Here is a 20233-nt window from a genome sequence, read left to right as displayed (position 1 = left end):
GGTCCACATGGGGACGTGATGTGTTCATTGTGGTAGTTGGGTGTTGGCTGTTGGTGACAATCTAGGGTTCATCATTAGGGGACCGGGTAAATATACTATGATGGATACACTCCATTGAATATTGTGCAGCAGTTCATAGCAACAAACCAGATGTACAAATAGCAACACTGTTAGATCTTAAACATTTATTCTTGGGTGAAAAAGGTCAGGAACAAGTGAGATGTATAAAAGTTCCATTTATCTACTTTAAAAAACAGATAGGCACACAAACTATACCACGTATTTGATAAGGATACATATTTAAGAATATTATTTCAGTTATCTACTGATACATAACAGACCAACCCAAAGCTTCAGTGGCTTAAAACAAACAACTACAGTTGACCCTTGAACAAGACGGGTTTGGACTGCGTGGTTCCACTTATATGCAGATTTTTTTCACTAAAAATGTGTTACACCATCTGCAGATGCTGAACCGGGGATACAGGGGGTGAAATTATACTGGAATTTTCAACTGCAGGGGAGGGTCGGTGCCCCTAACCCCTGCATCATTCAAGGGTCAATTGTATTTATTGTTTCTCAGGATTCTCTGGGCACTGGGGATTCAGGAGAAAGTAAAACATACAAATATGCGTGGGTGCGGGCGCCTGCGTGCGTGCTCTGGATCACACTGTAAAACGTATCTCTTACTGCGAGTTACAGTCAAAGAGCAAAGCAGCCACCACTGCTTCTGTGGCTTCGCAGGAACGCCAGGCTACTGGAGTGTGTGGCTACTTCCTGTGTGTCAGAAAGTTACCCCAAGGAAAGCACAGGCCTCTGTCCCAAACCCTTTTCAGCACAAGGGGAAACACAGGCAGCTTTAAAAAAGAAACTCTGCCCGTAGCCAGCCGCTAAGTTCGGTGAGGGTCAGAAATTCAGGGACGAAAACCGGGTTTTCTTTCCTAAGTTATTGTTCGCGCGAGAAAACCGGGTTTTCTTTTCCAAACTATTGTTCGCGCGAGAAAACCGGGTTTTCTTTCCCAAGCACCTTTCGTTCGCAGGTGCTCTTGTTCGCGCGAGAGTAGACGGCGAGTTAATCACGCTTCTCAGGTCATGGAAGCTCCGTCTTCCTCACAGGACTGTGAAGACCCCCCCCCCCCCCGATGGTATGACTTTTTTCTTCTTTATCGGGTTTTGCCTCCCAGTTTCCCTACCCACCTCCACCCGGGTCAAGTCACTTAATCTCCCCAAGGCTCTACTTCCTCCTCCGTGAAGTGGGAACAGCAGAAGACCCACCTTCTGGGGTGAGAGTTACCTGAGAAAAGGTCTGTGGATCATTCAGCCCCATGGCTAGGTGTGAGGACCGAGGTTTGTGTTGCCAGGGCCACGGAAGGGGCTTATTTATGAGGTTGAACCCCTCCTGCCCACTGCCTGCTGAAGGGATGCTCTTCCCTCCTTCCCTCGAACTTTGGGTCCCTGAGGGGCTTTACTCCCCTCCTGGAGAGTGAGGCCATCTGGCCCGGGGCCGGGGAGCCCGGTGGCTGACCCAGCAGGACGCGGCGCGGTGCGCCTAGGCTCAGATGCCGGATTGGGCAAGAGCACAGAAGCGACCCCTCTGATCCTGGTCAGGGATATCTGCCCAACAATTCTGGGAAATGCAGAGGCGGGAAGTGAAAGGGGGGAGGGGCAGAGGGGGGAAGAGCCAACTGCACCCCGGCCCCTCCTGGCCTGGCCCCCTCCCAAATGTGCCATGAGGGAGTGAGGTGACTTGCTTGTGGGGGGAAAGCGGACAGACCAAAGAGACCCCTTCTCTGTGAGGGACAGAGACAGTCCTGCCCCCCGCCCCCATCACGCTCTGCCTGAGTTCCAGCCACTTCTGTTTACCGTCCAAAGTCCCAGGGGCAGGAGATGCCAGGTTAGAAGCACTTGGACACTCAGACACACGGGTTCAGGGCCCTCGCCTGGACTGGCCCCCTCCCCTTCCCTCCTTTCCTCTGTGAACACCACCTGCTCCACTTCTCCAGGCTCAAGCCCCTCCTTCACCCTGGGGCCTGGGCTGCCTGGGAGACTGGAGAGTCAGCCCTCCAAACCTGTAGCAGGTAACCGAGGTCGGGAGGCAGGCGGGACCGGGGATGTCTGGGATTAAAGAGACCCTGGTTCAGAGAGAGTGGGGGGGCTGATGGGAAGATGCGGGGTGATTTGGAATGTATGGAGGGGAGGCTCCCGGCCATGTCAAGGCCCAAGCATCTCCTGAGGAAGGATGGGACCCAGCTGTATTTCAGCCCCACACTTCCCGCCAACCTCAGATCCAACCCAAACTGCTGCCTCGACCTACTATCAGCCTCCGCCTGAATTAGCATCTTAGCACAGCATCAACCCCGAGCTCAGCCCCAGCCCCAGCCCCAGCCCGGGTCCAGCCACAGCCCAGGACCCAGCATGGCGAGGGACTTTCAGGACATCCAGCAGCTGGACTCTGAGGAGAACGACCACCAGCTTTGCAGAGGTGAGGGCCCAGGCACTCGTGGGCACAGTCCCAGGAGAGAAGATCCATTCTGGAAAGGCAAGTGTCTGGTGTCTGGGGCTTTGCTCCACCTTGGTCTAGCTCCTGGTCGCCCTCTGTCCCTCCGAGGTCTCTGTCACATTTACTCTGTGACCAGGGACTGTCCCCTGACCTCCCCTCCTTCTCCACCCCCAGGACCCCAAGAAAGGGGTCTCCCCTCTTCCTTCCAACCTAAGTAGCGTGTGCCGTGTGTGTGTCTGTGTGTGTGTGGGGTGGGTAGGTGTGTGTTGGAGGGAAAGAGCACACAGATTCTGGAAGATTCCCACTTACCCCAAGCCTCCTGCCTGGATCCTTCTCTAGCAAATCTTGACCGAAGGCTCCAAATGTCTGCGAGAAGGTTTTCGGGTGAGAAAGATCTGAGCAATTCTAGGCTGAAGGGCTGGAGCTGGGGTGGGGGAGGGGTGTCAGGTGTGCGTGCTGGTGATGGAGTGAAGCTCTGTGGAGACCAGGAGGGGTTGGGACTCGAAGCTCAGGGAGGAGGATTGGTTAGCCTGGGCTGGGAGGAGGGACCCCTCAGTCCTGAGGCTGGCAGACCAAGGGAGGGCAGGTGCTCTTGCAGGTGAGGGTGGGAGCTGGGCAGGGCAGGAACAGCAGGAAGGACAGGTATTCCCACCACACTTCTTTCCTGGGGTAGCGGGCTGGCAGACCTTTCGACCAGGCAGTAGGCTGCACGCGGAGAGGCCATATCTGTCTACTCTCTGCACCCCCGGGGCCCACGTGCTGCCTGGTAGGTAGTGAACACTCAAAAATGATTTTGGATATTGTTGAATCTTCGGAAGACAAGAGGATTCAGTGTTTAAACAGGAGGCTTGGAGAGAGTCCAGAGGTTTTGGATTTCGTGGGAGAGGGGGGCTCACCCAAAAAAGGCCTGGTGGACAGCATTGCAGGGTGAGACCGAGCAGGTGCAACCATCAGTACGTTTCTCTCCAGCAGCCTCTGCTGCCTTCATGTGGGCTGTGATAAATGGAATATTTATAAATGGAATATTTCCTGCCATATCAATAAACAAAGGATGTCACAGTCATCAACGACTGCAACCCTCCAACGTGAGCCGGTGAGCCCTGAGGAAACTCGGGGCTGAAAAGAATACCTGCCATCTAGCAGCCAGCAGACCGCAGCCACTCCCTGCGGTGAGCCCTGAGGAAACTCAGGATGTGAAAATACATGATACTGGCCCCAGATGGCTGAGGTGCATATAAAAGGAATGATTTCAGTGAGCCCAGACTCTTGCATCTTCCCATACATAGAAAAGCGCTAAATTCCTTAACTTGGGATTGCTGGTTTTCTTTAATTAACAATAATCTTTTGATGTTCCCAATTACCTGCCCTTTGTTGCAAAACCCCTATATATCCTGGCTCCTCCCCTCACCTCCTCGGGGAAGTTTCTCAGAGTTATCTGTCTCCTGGGCTGCAGTCCTCATGTTGCCCCAAATAAAACTGAACTCGAACATTTTTTTTAAGTCAACAGCTGACATCTGCCACCTGCTTACCAGGGACCACATTCCATTCTTCCCAGCCTTTTATATACCTATAGTTTTCAGAAGACTTAGAAATATATTGGCCATTATTTCCTCAAAAAATTTTTCTGCATCCCCATCTCGCCTTTCCATCAAGACTCCAATTACACATATATTAGTGATCCCACAGCTCACTGGTGGTCTTTCTATTTTGGAAGGAGGGGTGGGATTCTTTTTTCTCTTGGTGTTTCTTTTTATATAGTTATTATTGCTATGTCTCTAAGTTCACTGGTCTTTCCTTATGCATGTCTAATCGTCTGTTAATTCTATCCAGTGTATTTTTCATTCCAGACATTGTAGTTTTCATGTCTAGAAGTTCAACTTGGGACTTTTAAATATCTTCTTTGATAGCCAACTTAATTTTTGAATATTTTACAATAACTTTTAATGTCGTTGTCTGTTAATTCTAACATCTGTGTCAGTTCTGGATCAGTTTTGGTAGATTTATTAACCTCCTCATTATGAGTTTTGTTTTCCTGCTTCTTTGTATGCCTGGTAATCTTTGATTGGATGCCAGACATTGTGCATTTTACCTCGTTGTGTGCTGGATATATTTGTATTCTTCTAAATATTCATGAGCTTTGTTCTGGGATGCAGTTAAGTAACTTGGAGTCAATTTGATCCTTTTGGGTTCGCTTTCATAATTTGTTAGATGGGTTGGGAACTTCTTGGGTACTCTACCCAGTGCCCTGTGGGTTATGAGATTTCCAGTCTGGCTGGTGGGAATAGGCACTCTTCTTGGCCCTATTCCTGCCAGGCAATGTTCCCTAATGCTTTTGGATTGTTTTTCTCCTGGCCTTGGGTAGTTTTCCTTACACTCATGTGTTGATCAGTACTCAGCTGCTTGCTTGAGGGGAACTCTCCTCAGATCGCTGGGATTCTCTCTGCAGCTCTCTTCTCCGATCCTCTGTCCTGTGAATTCTGACCCCTTTGGTCTCCACAGACAGACTCCCAGCTCTGTCTCTTTGACTCGGGGAGGGGAGTCTGCTGGGCTCTGATTGGATTTCCCCTCCCTGCCCTGTGGCCTGAAAACTTTCTCCCAGCAGGAGGCTGGGGCAAGCAGACAGCTCACCTTGTTTGTTTCCTGTCTCCACAGGGATCATTGCCCTTTGTTTCCTGAATCCCAGTGTCTCGAAAAATATTGTGTCTTACAGCTATCTGTCTTTTGTTGTGGTTGTTCCTGGGAGGAGGGTAAATCTAGCCCCTCTGAGTCCATGTTTAGACCCGTTTTTTTTAACTTTCAAACTTGCCCATGGAGCACTTTCTATGTTTAATTTCATTCTCGGAATAATCCATTCAGGTAGCTACTGTTCTTATCCCAATTTTTAAAAATCGCAGTAAGAACACCTAATATGAGATGTACCCACTTGACACATTTTTAAGTGCCCAGCAGCCCATTGTGAGCTCGGGCACCATGTTGTACAGGAGATCTCTGGAACTTATTCAACTTGCATGACAAACTTTATACCCCTTGAACAGCAATTCCTCATTTCCCCAGCCCCTGGCAACCACCATTCTACCCTCAATTCCTATGAGTTTGACTCTTTTAGATTCCTCATTTAAGTGGACATGAGAAAATGGAGGCGCCCAGAGGTTCAATGACTTGTCTGTGACCTCAGAGCCAGTTGGCGGCACAACTCATGAGCCGTGGAGGGTCTGGTTTCAGGGTAGAGGTGCAGAGATAAATGCTGAGCTGACCCAGAGTCAGGGGTTTATAGGTCATAGGTCAGGGTGGGAAGCAGGACAAGGGCCCACTGAGTGGATGGTGCTGGAGAGAGCAGTCAGGGCTCAGCCATGGGGTCCCCTCTGGGTGGGGAAGACTGTGGTCTGAGAGAGCTTCTCTCCCAGGGGATTGAGGAAGACTTGGGGGGGGTGAGAGGAAAAGGGGAGGATATGCTGAGAGGGGGGAGTGGGCAGTGGGCTGTCAGAGACATGCCTGTCTGGGTCAAGAGGAAGGCTGGGTGTGGCTGACGTGGAAGAAGGTGACAGTCCTTGGTGTGAGGGGTCAAGAGTTCTGGGTGGATGAGGGGGTGCTTGGGTGTGGAGAGAGGGGGCTCAGGGTCCAAGGCGGAGAAGAGGAAGCGTTCTGTTCGCAGGAGGAAGACACAAAAGCAGGAGCCCAGGGCTGGGGGGGACAGCCACCGCCAAGCCTGCAGAGTTGGCAGGAGGGGAGAGGCCAGCTCTGCGTGTGCGAAGATGTGGGTGCACAAGTGTGAGAGCGTGTGGGTGTGTGAGAATGTGTGTGAGTGTGTTATGTGTGCTGTAGTATGTGCGAGAGTGTGTGAGAGGACGGGCATCTTAGTGCGTGTGTGAGAATGTGCTAAGGAGAGTGCACTCATGAGTGTGAAATGAAAAAAGTGTGTGTGATTGTGTGTGTGTGGGGGCGGGTCAGGGCTCAGCTTGGTCGGGGGGGACGGAGAGGTTTCTGTGAGATGATAGAGTGCTAAGGGGAGAAGGTTTATGGTGGAACAGAGGTTTCTGGGGGGCAAGGGCGGAGGGAAGAGGGCAAGGAGGCCCTGAGTGGTGGGAGATGGGAGGATGGGCTTGGGGGGTGGCCCCTGGGGAGTGGTCCATGGTGGAATGACCCTGACTTAAGGATCCCAGTGGAATTGGGGACGGTTTTCCCAGTTTTGGATTTGTCTGAGGGGCCCAGACAAATTTTAAGACAGGGTCTAGCCTCTAGGACCCCCAGGTCCAAGATCAAGGCTCTGCACGCAGATGATGTGACTATCACATGCATGTGCGTCATATGCACCTGTGTGTGTGTGCATGTTTGCATGAGTTCCTGTGGGTGCGAGTGTGCAAATGTGTGTGTGTGCACGCTGCATGAACGCTGGGGTAAAGCCCATTGACTCCCCCAATAGCACCGCCTTCTACTTTCCTCCCGCCATCCCCCCCACAAGGCTGTACGTCCTCAGGCTCTGTTCCCCTGATGCTCCATGACGCTGGCTCTCCAGCTCCCCTGCCTCCGATGCCCCTCGCGTCCTGACACCCCTTCTCTTGCAGGGACGCCTCCTCCCCAGCCCTTTGTCCTGCAGCGTCTCTGCTCCAAGCTCCGCCTCAGTCTGCTTGTCCTGGGCTTCAACATCCTGCTGCTGGTGGCTGTCTGTGTGATGGGGTCCCACAGTAAGGGTCACAGGGGTGGGGCAGCAGTGGGGGAGGAGATACGGGCAGTGCTGGGGGCAATGAGAGCCACGATAGGGGAAGAGATGGGGGCAGTGCTGGGGCAAATATGGGGGCAGTGCTGGGGGGGGGAAGGGGACAGTCAGATGGACGGTGATACGGAACACAGCGCAACCCACTTCATCCTGTTCCGTCTGACAAGGAGCACAGCTGCAAGTGGAGCTGCAGACCCTAAAGGAAACTTTCAGCAACTTCTCCTCGAGCACCTTGATGGAGATCCTGGCTCTAAGCTCCCATGGTGAGTGGGCACGCCCCTAGGGGAGGGACTGGGATGGGCTGGATGGTCAGGAGTTGGTTTATTCAGCATGGGTTTGCTGGACTCCGTTCTGCGTGCCCAGTGCTGGATCTGCAATAGGGGACGCGTTTGGGGGGTGCTGGAGGCAGGGTGTGCACACATGGGGGCAGATACCCAACCGGAGAAGCTGGGCAAGGCTTTCCAAGGATGCTGATTCCTGAGCCAGGGTCACTGAAGGATGAGTAGGTGTTAGAGTGGAGGATGGAGGTTAGAGCCAGGTAGAGAGCAGAGTCTGTGATGACCGGGGCATGAGGAATACCACTGCCCATTCTGGGACTCTAAACGCGTCCAGTGTGGCAGGAGGTGTGGGCCAGAGAGGTGGGTAGGGGCTGGGCCATGCAGGCAAGCCGTGCTAACTCGTGAGACTTTATTTTGAGAAAGTGGGGTTCCATCGGAAGGATTTAGCAGTGGACAGGACTGCGCAGTTTACGCTTCAGAAAATCACTGCGCAGCGTCGAGAAGAGTGGGCGGAGTCGGGGAGACCAGTGGGTGGGGCGTGCAACGTCCTACGTCAAGGTAATGGTGGCCCAGACTGGTGCTCCAGTGGTGTGAGGATAGAGGGATGTAGGGGATGCGGAACGGAGGGAAAACAGTTTAGCTTTCCTCTTTTTCAGGAGGCAGCGCCGCCGGTGACAAGGTGACATCTCTGGAAGCCAAGCTGGAAAAACAGCAACAAGACCTGAAAGCAGGTCAGAGACTCTCCCTTGAGTGTGTGTGTGTGTTTGTTGTGTTTCCCCAGCCAAATGCTGGAGTCCTGGTAGGTGGGCACACCCACTGCCCACACCATTGTCATCCCTCTGGCCCCTAGATCATGCCACTTTGCTGCTTCATCTGAAGCACTTCCCGGTGGATATGCGCACGCTGGCTTGTCAGCTGGCGTTCCTCCAGAGTAACGGTAGGGACCGGGCGGGGTGTGGGGGGGGTCTCCAGTCCCCCCTGCCTGTCCCGTCCAGCTGGATCTCATCTCCCTCTAACCCCCGATGCCTTCAGGCACAGAATGCTGCCCGGTGAGCTGGGTGGACTATGAAGGCAGCTGCTAACTGGTTCTCTCGCTCCGGAAGCCCTGGCCCGAGGCTGAGAAGTACTGCAGCTGGAGGACGCCACCTGGTGGTCATCAACTCCAGAGAGGAACAGGTGAAACCGTACCTTTCCCAAAGGCAGGAGGAAACCTTGGGAATGCAAACTCTGGGAGGCTGGGTCAGGCTTGTTTTGTTATTTTTTCTAACCTGAGGAAGAATCCAGAAGCAGAAGTCTGGCCCAACTCTGGGAGATCCATGATGGAATCTAAGCCATTGATTCGAAGAGGTGGGAGATTACAGCCCGGAGTTGGGGCAAAGGACAGGAGCCAGGTGACCAGGTGATGAGGAGCAGGTCAGGAGACAGAATATATGGCAGGATGAACTAAAGGGCCGGGACTTGGGTGGAGAACACAGTGGAGCCGCTGAGAGTCCCTGGTTGCTTGTGGTGCTGGCCTTGGCATGTGATGGTCCCTTGGGTGAAAGGAACAGAGTGGGCGGGATTCCCAGAGACTCACCTGCTGTGGGTTACTGGGTTTCTCAGAGCACCCCAGGTCTCCCTTCCTGATGCTATCACCAGACCACAACCCCAAATGGCAAGTCACAGGGAAGAACAACCCATTAGAACAGGTGGGGCATTTTGGGGAAAAGTAATGGTTATATTTACTGAGTCCTTACTATGTGCCAGGCACTTTATATATCCACTTTAATCCTCACAACCCTATGGGGTAGGTATTCTTGTTATCCCCACTTTGCAGGGCATGGAGATGAGGGAACTAAAGAGCAGAGAGGTTAAGTAACTTGCCACACATTCTGGCATGGTAGAATGATTCCAAACATACCTTGCTTTACAATCAGGTTGAAATTGCCAATATTCTATCAGTATTGGCGTATAAAATATCAATTTCATGTGGGTCAACCTAGATTTCAGCAGTCCTGTGATTTGGTCCACAAAATTTCATGCCGGCTACAACTTCATGGTGGATGGGATTGTACGTTCATCATTTAAAAAAAAAAATTATTTCTTTATTTATTTGGTTGGTTGCACCAGGTCTTAGTTGTGGCTCTCGGGCTCCTTAGTTGCGGCAGGCGGGCTCCTAGTTGCGGCATGCATGTGGGATCCCTGACCAGGGATCGAACCCGGGCTCCCGGCATTGGGAGCGCAGAGTCCTATCCACTGTGCCACCAAGGAAGTCCCCACCTTCATCATTTTGAAGTGAACGTCAGTGTCCTGTTTAATGCTTTTTGCCTTGAATTTGTCTTCATGTGATATGAATAGACTGGTCCTTGATTTCTTTTCGTGTGCATTTACTTCATGTATCTTTGCCCATCCTTTATTTCCAACCTTCTCAGTCTCATATAGATGAGTGATTCTCAGCCTTTGCAGTATACTGTAAGCTCTTGAGGAATTTAAACATACTGACACCTGGTCTCACACTCAAAGATTCTGATTTAATTAATCTTGGATTCGTCCTGGGCACTGAGATTTTTTAAGGTCTCCCCCCTACCCCACCGTGTGATGCTACTCTACTGTTCAGCTAAGCTTAAGGTATTTCTCCTACAGGTTGTGTGTAGTTGTTTTGGGTTTTTTTTTTTAAATAAATAAATTTATTTATTATTTAGTTTTGGCTGTGTTGGGTCTTCGTTTCTGTGCAAGGGCTTTCTCTAGTTGCGGCGAGCGGGGGCCACTCTTCATCGCGTGCGCGGGCCTCTCACTTATCGTGGCCTCTCTTGTTGCGGAGCACAGGTTCCAGACCGCAGGCTCAGTAGTTGTGGCTCACGGCCTAGTTGCTCCGCGGCATGTGGGATCTTCCCAGACCAGGGCTCGAACCATGTCCCCTGCATCGGCAGGCAGACTCTCACCACTGCGCCACCTGGGAAGCCTGTTTTGGTTTTTTTAAAAACTGAATATGTAAGAGACTTTTGCCTTTAAGAGGTGAGTGGTATCTCATTTACATTTATTTTCTTTTTAAAAAATTTATTTATTTTATTTATTTTTAGCTGCGTTGGGTCTTCGTTGCTGCGTGGCAGGCTTTCTTAGTTGTGGCGAGCGGGGGCTACTCTTCGTTGCGGTGAGCGGGCTTCTCATTGCGGTGGCTTCTCCTGCTGTGGAGCACGGGCTCTAGGTGCCCGGGCTTCAGTAGTTGTGGCACGTGGGCTCAGTAGTTGTGGCTCACGGGCTCTGAGCTCAGGCTCAGTACTTGTGGCACACGGGCTTAGTTGCTCTGTGGCATGTGGGATCTTCTTGGACCAGGGCTCGAACCCATGTCCCCTGCATTGGCAGGCAGATTCTTAACCACTGTGCCACCAGGGAAGGCCCTTTTTTCTTTTTTTAATTGAAGTATGATTCACAATATTGGGTTAGTTTGAGGTGTATAGCAAAGTGATTCAGTTATATATTTTTTTCAGATTATTTTCCATTTTAGGTTATTATAAGATATTGAACATAGTTCCCTATGCTATACAGTAAATCCTCATTGCTTATCTATTTTATGGATAGTAGTGTGTATCTGTTAACCCCATACTCTTAATTTATCCCTCCCTGCCCCCCTTTCCCCTTTGGTAACTATAGGTTTGTTTTCTATGTCTTCTATGTTTGTGAGTCTGTTTCTGTTTTGTATATAGATTCCTTTGTATTATTTTTTCTATTCACATATAAGTGATATTATATAATATTTGTTTTTGTCTGACTTAGTATGATAATCTCTAGGTCCATCCATGTTGCTGCAAATGGCATATTTCATTCTTTTTATGGCTGAGTAATATTTATATATATATATATACCACAGCTTCTTAAGCCAGTCATCTTAAGCCAGTGTCAGTGGGCACTTAGGTCACTTCCATGTCTTGGCTATTGTAAATAGTGCTGCTATGAACATTGGGGTGCAGGTATCTTTTCGAATTAGAGCTTTTGTCTTTTCCAGATACATACCCACGGGTGGGATTGCTCGATCATATGGTAACTCTATTTTTAGTTTCTTAAGGAACCTCCATAGTGTTTTCCATAGTGACTGCACCAACTTACATTCCCACCAACAGGGTACGAGGGTTCCCTTTTCTCCACACCTTCTCCAGCACTTATTATTTGTAGACTTTTTGATGATGGCCATTCTGACCAGTGTGAAGTAATACCACATTGCGATTTTGTTTTGCATTCCTCTAATAATTAGCCATACTGAGCATCTTTTCATGTGCCTGTTGGCCATCTGTATGTCTTCTTTGGAGAAATGTCTATTTAGGTCTTCTGCCCATTTTTTTTATTGAGTTGTTTGCTTTTTCGATATTGAGCAGTATGAGCTGTTTTTATATTGGGGATATTAACCCCTTGTCAGTTGCATCATTTGCTAACATTTTCTCCCTTTCCATAGGCTGTCTTTTTGTTTTGTTAAGGGTTTCCTTTGCTGTGCAAAAGCTTTTGTTTGATTAGATCCCATTTATTTTTGCTTTTATTTCTTTTGCCTTGAGAGACTGATCTAAGAAAATATTGCTATAATTTATGTCCAAGAATATTTTGTCTGTGTTCTCTTCTAGGAGTTTTATGGTGACATGTCATACATAGGTTCTTTTTTTTTAATAAGTTTATTTATTTATTTATTTATTTTTGACTGCGTTGGGTCTTTGTTGCTGTGCGCGGGCTTTCTCTAGCTGCCGCAAGCGAGGGCTACTCTTCGTTGCAGTGTGCGGGCTTCTCATTGCAGTGGCTTCTCTTGTTGCAGAGCATGGGCTCTAGGTGCGCCGGCTTCAGTAGTTGTGGCTCATGGGCTCCAGAGCACAGGCTCAGTAGATGTGGCGCACGGGCTTAGTTGCTCTGCGGCATGTGGGGTCTTCCCAGACCAGGGATCAAACCCATGTCCCCTGCATTGGCAGGTGGATTCTTAACCACTGTGCCACCAAGGAAGTCCCAATATATATAGGTTTTTAAACCATTTTGAGTTTATTTTTGTATACGGTGTGGGGGAGTGTTCTAATTTCATTGATTTACATGTAGCTGTCCAGTTTTCCCAGCACCACTTGTTGAAGAGACTGTCTTTTCTCCATTGTATATTCTTGCCTCCTTTGTTGTAGATTAATTGGCCGTAGGTGTGTGGGTTTATCTTTGGGCTCTCTCACTTACATTTATTTTAAGATAGATATCTTTAATCCAGTCTTTTTCTTTTCCGTTTTATATGCTGCTTTTGTTTTCTGCCATTTGCTATCAGAGATGTATTCTTTTGTTTTTTCCTCTGTGTTATTTTGGGCTAGATGTAGCCTGTTTTTCATTATACTAGTAATTACTGTCATAACTTTAAATGATGGGCTGAAACTTATTGGCTTCAAACAATAAAAGAGTTTATATAACTTTCCGTATGAAAGATGAGGAAACCAGCACACCTTCACATGCCTCACTCTTTTCTCATTTTTAAAATTGAGATATCATTGACATTTAACACTGTGTAAGTTTGAGGTGTACAGCATGCTGGTTTGATACATTTACATATTGCAATATGATTAATACAGTAGTGTTAGCTCTCACCTTTATCATGTCACATAATTATCATTTCTTTTTTTGTTAAGAACAATCAAGATCTAGTCTCTTAGCAACTTTGAAGTTTATAATGCCTTGTTCGTTTCTCTCCCACATTCCTTAAATGTTTGCATGAATAGTTGGAGTCTTTTCTATCTTTGAATTTCATTAACCTCGTCCAGATATATCTCAGTATTGCTCATTCTCTCTGTATTTTTACTCTGAGGCCAGGAGAGTCCTTTTAACACATAAAGTTAGGTTTTCTAACATTTTGGAAGATTTTCTTAAGCCCTGTGTTTGAAAATTTTTTCTTGACCATTTGTTCTCTTTTCCTCTGGAGCACATCAGCCAAAATGATCTCCATTGTATGCCCCCATAGCCATCATCTTGTTGCTATTTACTTCTATCTTTCTGTCTTTTCCTCTGTATTCTGGGTTCTTTTCTCAAGCCTATCTTTTGTATCTCAGGCTTGGTTTTTTGCTGAATTGCTGGGTTTTTTTGTTTTTAATGTACTTCAGAATTTTCTCTTCAATTTCTTCCCTTTACTTTTCATTGTTATCTTTCTTCTTTGATATATTGTTTCATATTTTTATGTCGTTCATCTCCTCTTTAATGTTTTTGAGGATGTAAGTTGTCCTCCAATATCCTCTTATGTTTTGAAACATGCCTTCTTTACAAAGTATATTTTTCACCTCTCTTTTGATATCACAGTGCTTTTTTCTTCCTCCTCTTCCTTTCCATCCTCTTTATTTTTGCACAAGTTCCATGATAATACTCCCCTGTGCAACTTCTTTGAATGGGCTGAATTCTTTCTTGCCTGTTATTTATTCGTGAACAGGGCAGATGCGTTCTTCTGGACTATCTTCTTCGATCATCTGGCACTATTTCATTCCTCCCCTCAGTCTTCAACACAGAGGGCTGGATACTGATGATTTGTATTCTTTGTTCAGTTATTCAGCTTCTTGTGGTGATGGGAAGAGGGGACTGGGGCAGGGGGCAGCAGCGAATAGAATATCTTGTCTCCAGTCACTTTCCCTCCAGCTCTGTTGACTCCCTTGATTTTGGGGAGCAGCCTTACCAGCCGCTGAGGGCTGTCCCTTCATGTGCAGGATTTTGACCTATTTGCAGGATTCTAGAATTCAAAGGTGCTACTGTACCTGCCTTTAGATGAGGTGACTAACTGCAATCTTAGTTGGGTCTCTAGGACATGAGAGTGGAATTAGGAAATTTTCCTCCAAATGCAGTTGGAGACCTTTCATATGCTGTCCAAGGGAACTGCTACACGTGCATGTTGGTCACCCATCCTTCTGTTCCCTTCATAAAACAAGGTGATCACACCCTCCCTCTGCTGCCCTCCCAAACCAGGGGACTTAAGTTCCCAGAAAGAGCCATATCTATAAGAGAAAGCTGCTCGGATGTCTGTTGTCCTAGGAGGTGTGCATGAACCCTGGCAAGCTATCTCAAAGACCACTTTTGTCCCAGCCCTTGCCAGCTGGATGACTGGGCCGCCCCTCGCACACAGGGCATCTTCGTATTTTCAGCCAGACTGCCAGACTCCGTGTAGCCAAGTCATAACAGGGCTCTGGGCAGTGGGTCCAAGCTTGGAAGCTCTGGGGCCTGGAAAACAACAGAAATGACAGCTATACATAGAAGCAGGAGCAGATAAGTGTACGTGAGAGGCGAGTGAAACCGAGATCCTTAATGGGTCACTGGGGCCCATGGGGGCAGCAGGGACCGGGGTCAGGATCCAAGAGTGTGAGGCTGTGGGCAGAAGACAAGGAGAAGCCTAGAATCTGAGTCTAGCAGCCGTGCGTTAGGAATAAAACGGGAGGCCAGGTCAGGGGGCAGGGGTCACGAACTCAGGCACTGGACCGATGCTCTGGGCTCCACGACTACCGTGAGTTCCTTGACCTCACGTGTAAAGTGTGACTCATTAGGGCGCCCAAGTTAGAGGGCTTTATGAGATTTAAATAAAATAATCCTTGTAAAGCACTTAGTGCGAGGTTTAGCCCAGTAAATATTCACTAAATGCTAGCTATGGTTGCAGAAGAAAAAGCAAGGAACTAGTGTCGGGAGCGGATGCTTCAAGGTGGCAGCAGATCAGGCTGGGGAGGGCTGAGGGAACCGTCGCTGAGGCCTGCCTGGAAGTACAAGGGACTAGAAACTTCCCTCTGCCTGTTTTCCAGAAATTCATTGCACAACACACGAACCCCTTTCAAACCTGGATAGGCCTCACTGACAGTGATGGCTCCTGGAGATGGGTGGATGGTACAGACTATAGGCACAATTATAAGTAAGTGGCTTCTCCTCCTCTCTCCCTGTTAGTTTGGCCTGGGGATGGCCATCTGGTCTCTTCCCCCAGTACACTCCCACTCGTCCCTCAGGGACCAAATTCTCCAGCCATCCCCCCCCCCCAAGACTCCCAGACCCCAAGGCTGCAGCTGCTGCTCCCCGAGCCCCCCAAGGCCACACGTTTCTTAGGTGGGGATGAGGGTTGCTGGGATGAGGGGGCGTCCAGAGCTGAGCTCTGTCCCGCCTTCCTAGGAACTGGGCTGCCACTCAGCCAGATGACTGGCAGGGGCACGAGCTGGGGGGCAGCGAGGACTGTGCTGAGATCCGGGGGGACGGCCGCTGGAACGACGATTTCTGCCAGCAAGTGAAACGCTGGGTGTGTGAGATAAAGCGGAACATCACCATCTAGGTGTCCTGACCTCCAGCAGACCTCTGACCTCCAGCAGACCTCTGACGTGCACCCCACCTGCCTCCAAGTCGTCCACTGGGCATTTCGAAGAAAGGAAGAAGAGAGTCCTCAGTGGCGTGGGGAGGGGTTGAGGAGACATAGAAGGGGGTGGTTGAAGAAGCTTAGACCCTGGGGAGACTGAGATCCCGCCTCCTTCTGAAAGTCACTGTAATTACTATTATAATTTTCGGCCTCCTCAGTGGAGTAGGAAAAAGACAGATACTTGAAACTCTGCGTGGATTGGTTATTTGGAACTGGGAAGTGTAGGATACAAAGAAGACGGAGGGAGAGGGTCTGGAGGAGAGAAAGCTTAAGTGCTAGACGGCTGTGCTTGACACCTAATCTTGAAGACACGGGTCAGGGAAGGGAGGGAAGAGGATTGAAACAGAGGAAGGCCCCGTGGAAGGCACTGGTGGGGGCCGGGAACTGGATGGGCTGGGGCTGGAGGGTCTGCCCACACCCTGAGGGGTTCCCTGCAGTTGGGATCCCCTCCAGAAGAGGTTCCAGGAAACACCCCTGCTCCACTGTCAGCCTGGGAACTGTGAACTGGGCTGGCGAAGGTCAGTGACAAAGGTGTGCTAAGAGAAGGAGGATTGGTATGACCCCAGACAGACCTAGACGTGTCTCCAGCACATGGTGTCTCCAACAGTCTCCACAGTGGGTAAACTGCACCTTCCAAGATCATTCTGAAACTGACCTTAAAAGAGTCTGTAATCAATTAGATTTTTTGGTTTTATTTTTATTACAAAAGTAATATATACTAGTAGTTAAAAATGTTTCAAACACACACACACACACACACACAGGGAGTCTCCTCCCCTCACCCTTCCCACTTCTCTGCAGAGTTAACAATTTCATCGATATTGTATTAGTCAAGGGTCTCCAAAGAAACAGAACCAATAGGATGTATATGTACCAATAGGAGATATATTGGCTCATGTGATTATGTAGGCTGACAACTCCCGAGTTCTGCAGGTGAGCTGAAGAGCCCCAAGGTTCCCGTCTGAGTCTGAAGGCTCAAGACCCAGGAAGAGCCAATGTTTCCATGTGCCAGTTTGGAGAGGGTTAGGCAGGAAGAACTCTCTCTTACTCATGAGAGGACTCAGCCTTCTTGTTCTATTCTTGGCTTCAACTGATGGGGTGAGGCCCACCCGCATTAGGGAGGGCAATCTGCTTTCCCAATTCAAATGTTCGTCTCATCCAAAACACTCTCACAGACACACTCAGAATAATGTTGGACCAACTATCTGGGCACCCTGCGCCCCAGTCAAGTTGACACATAAAAATGAACCATTACAGGGTTCCTGTCAGGATGTTTCCTGTGTATGTGCATATATGTGATACTACATGTCATTAAGTAGCTTGTTTTTTCACTCTCCAGTGTCATTGATCCAATCTATGCTATTTCCTGAGAGGTTTTACTTCACTGAATTTAGCAGGGGTAGAGAATTCCAAAGTATGGATGTGCCATATATTATTTAATCATTCTCTGTGGTGGGTGAGTAATTGCTATTTTTGTTTGTTTTCACATACACTGTTTCAAGCAATTTTTGCTTCTAAGCTTGTGCTGGGTCAAGACTTCCCAGTTTTTAGCTGCAAATTTTTCTAGGACTTTTCCTTCAAAATGTATGTAATTGGCATTAAATTAAAAAATTATGACAGAAATAATACATACAATTTAAAGTCTTGTAGGGATAGAAGCAGTTACAGGAACTGTTTCCTTCAGCCACTCCTGCTGCTTAGAGAAACCACTTTTAGTGTTTTAGCTGTTTCCCTTAATGTTGACATTTGTACTTCTAAATAATATGCACAAACTGATATCTCTTTATCAGTTGTAGACATTATTTAGTCACTTTTTATCACGTAGATGGGCACAATTTTCCAATTTAGTCTATAACAATTTTTGCTTAAATCCTAATTCAGAATCTGTGTCGGTTATGGCTGTGTCAATATTGTTAACTGCTGAACCAAGTAGTATAATCTGATTACATTCCCTTTCTTGCACAACTTTTGTTTCTTCTGAAGTTAATAGTTGAAAAATTTGCTTCATATTCTTCGAACCAATTGCAGAGTCTTCCTTAACTGTAAAAAGGCTGACAACATAATTTTCTGCACGTGCAAACTGGTCACATAGCCAACACTTCAGTTTTAGTTTTTTCCTAGAGCCATCAGGGTGAATCCAAGTTTTATGGGGCCTGAAATGTACACAATTTTGGAGAGGCCTCCTTAGGAAAAAATACAAAATTATGAATACAAAATTAAGCATAAAAATTACTATTTACTTAAGTTAGAAAAAAAAAGCTGAAAGCTACCATAAACATCACAAAATACAGAAAACTGATATAATATTTTTAATAATCTTCCAACACACCTGTGAAATCCGTTTTCCCCCACACTTTTTGGCTGCATACTTATTGTTTACTTCTGCATGTGACAAAGGTGTTGTAAGGTGACTTTCCACAGAGAGAAGAGAAGGATAATTGAGGGTTTCCTCTAGCATGTTTCTTCTTTACTACTGATGTCAGTGCTTCAGGGAAGCTCATGGCCCACCTTCATGTCACCCCCAAGTGAGTCTACACAGTGGATGCCAATAGTGCCCGTGAAAGCCATGCCTGGGCAGGTGAGCCAACCCTAAGGATGAATGATGTGACTGCAAAGCACATAGCAGGGTCCCTCTCCACTCCAGCCAAACCTGTATTTCCAACCCAACTTCTTAGTTGGATTAAAAAAAGGCCACCTGACACAGAGGGAAATTTGAAGGAGAAGTCGGAGTGAAAAGTGACGTGGTCATCTTAACTGGTTATAGTCAGTTATTTGTTTTTATAATTGACAAAAACTTCTGATCATGGCCTCGGGTACCATGTAAGGGGCCCACAATCGGGCCTCGAGCTCAAGCTCCCTTAGGCTTCCTGTTGATCCGCTTTTGTACCTTCCCCTCCCCCATTCCCCCCCCCACACACACACACCTTCCCCTGCCAGCAGTTTTCTTGGGACTTCCCTATAGTCCTGGGAAACCCCTGGACCGCCTCTTTCTCCTGGGCTGGATCCTCTCTTCCCTGGATCCGTGTGTTCTTTCTTGGTTTATCCCTTTGTTTTATTGAAGCATCCCCTCCAGTAGCTTCCTGGAAAAGGAAGGGACTTTTTTGGATAGCTTGATTGGTTGTTTGTGGAAATATGGAATTCTAGGTTGAAAATGATCTCCCTTCACCATTTCATATGCCTCACCCCGTGTTTTCCGTTTGCGATGTGCTGTGGAGAGAGCTGACCCTATTCTAGGCCTGATCCCTTGGATGGGAACTTTCCCCCTCTTTAGGATGTTCCCTTTAACCCTGAGGTCTGAAAATCACCACTGACGCGCCTTTGGTGCGGGTGTCGCAGTCACTATACCCAGCTCTCACAGGCTTGTTTCATCTGGGAGAGCGGAAGGAGACGGTGTAACAGATGTGGTTGGGGGCCCAGTGGTTGGTCTTTGGGGCCATCAAGAGGATTCTGGTGCTACTTGCTTGAATTCTGCTTCTGGTGTGCTGCGCTGCGTTCCTCCCTGCCCAGTGTCCCTCGGGTTTGTATGGAAAACCTCTGGAGAGGTTTGTCCACATCCTCACCTGCATTTGGTTGCTGTCACTATATTTTTTTTCTTTTTTTAGCGCCATTCTATAGGTATGTGGTGATATATTACTGTGGTTTTAATTTGCATTTCCCTGATGGCTAATGTTGTGCATCTTTTTATGTGCTTATTTTCCATCCATATATCCTCTTTGACACAATGTCTCTTTATGTCTTTTGCCCATTTTCTAATTGGATTTTCTTTTTCATTTTTTACTGTTGAGTTTTGAGAATTCTTTATATATTCTAGATACTAGCCTTTGGTTGGAGATGTGGTTTGCAAACATTTTCTCCAAATCTGTAGCTTGTCTATCCTTTTAACAAAAACTCATTTCTAAAAAGACTGTGATAAATAAAATGTTGGCAAGCCCAATTAAGGAACTGAGAAAAGTGACATGACTACTTGAGATAGGAGGTTAAATGACACTTTTCCTGTTTTTACAGAAATTTGGCTGAATTCCCAAAACTGAAAATGATTGTTGACAAGTGCTTATACATTTAAAGCAGAGAAGAACTGAGGGTTGGGGGAAATGGGGAGATATAGGTCAAAGGGCACAGATTTCCAGTTATAAGATTAACAAGTTTGGGGATCTAAGGTACAGCATGGTGATTATAGCTAATAATACTGTATCATATACTTTTTTTAAAAAAATTAATTAATTTATTTATTTATTTTTGGCTGTGTTGGGTCTTCGTTTCTGTGCGAGGGCTTTCTCCAGTTGCGGCAAGCGGGGGCCACTCTTCATCGCGGTGCGCGGGCCTCTCACTGTCACGGCCTCTCCCGTTGCGGAGCACAGGCTCCAGACGCGCAGGCTCAGTAGTTGTGGCTCACAGGC

The 20233-nt window shown here is 47.9% G+C and overlaps 1 protein-coding gene across 1 annotated transcript; it reads left to right on the top strand.

Moving 5' to 3' along the window:
• The first annotated feature begins 1022 nt into the window (after positions 1–1022).
• Positions 1023–18095, top strand: ASGR2 (asialoglycoprotein receptor 2). The gene is given in 11 exon segments (XM_036836533.1): positions 1023–1145; positions 1232–2078; positions 2286–2482; positions 7063–7182; positions 7382–7477; positions 8149–8223; positions 8343–8429; positions 8525–8633; positions 8635–8668; positions 15241–15347; positions 15599–18095. Coding segments are annotated over 9 exon segments (852 nt in total). The 5' UTR covers positions 1023–1145; positions 1232–2078; positions 2286–2415; the 3' UTR covers positions 15756–18095.
• Positions 18096–20233: the final 2138 nt, after the last annotated feature.

Source organism: Balaenoptera musculus, chromosome 20 (assembly GCF_009873245.2).
Source record: "Balaenoptera musculus isolate JJ_BM4_2016_0621 chromosome 20, mBalMus1.pri.v3, whole genome shotgun sequence".
Classification (NCBI taxonomy): domain Eukaryota; kingdom Metazoa; phylum Chordata; class Mammalia; order Artiodactyla; family Balaenopteridae; genus Balaenoptera; species Balaenoptera musculus.
This window is presented reverse-complemented; position numbering and strand designations above follow the sequence as displayed.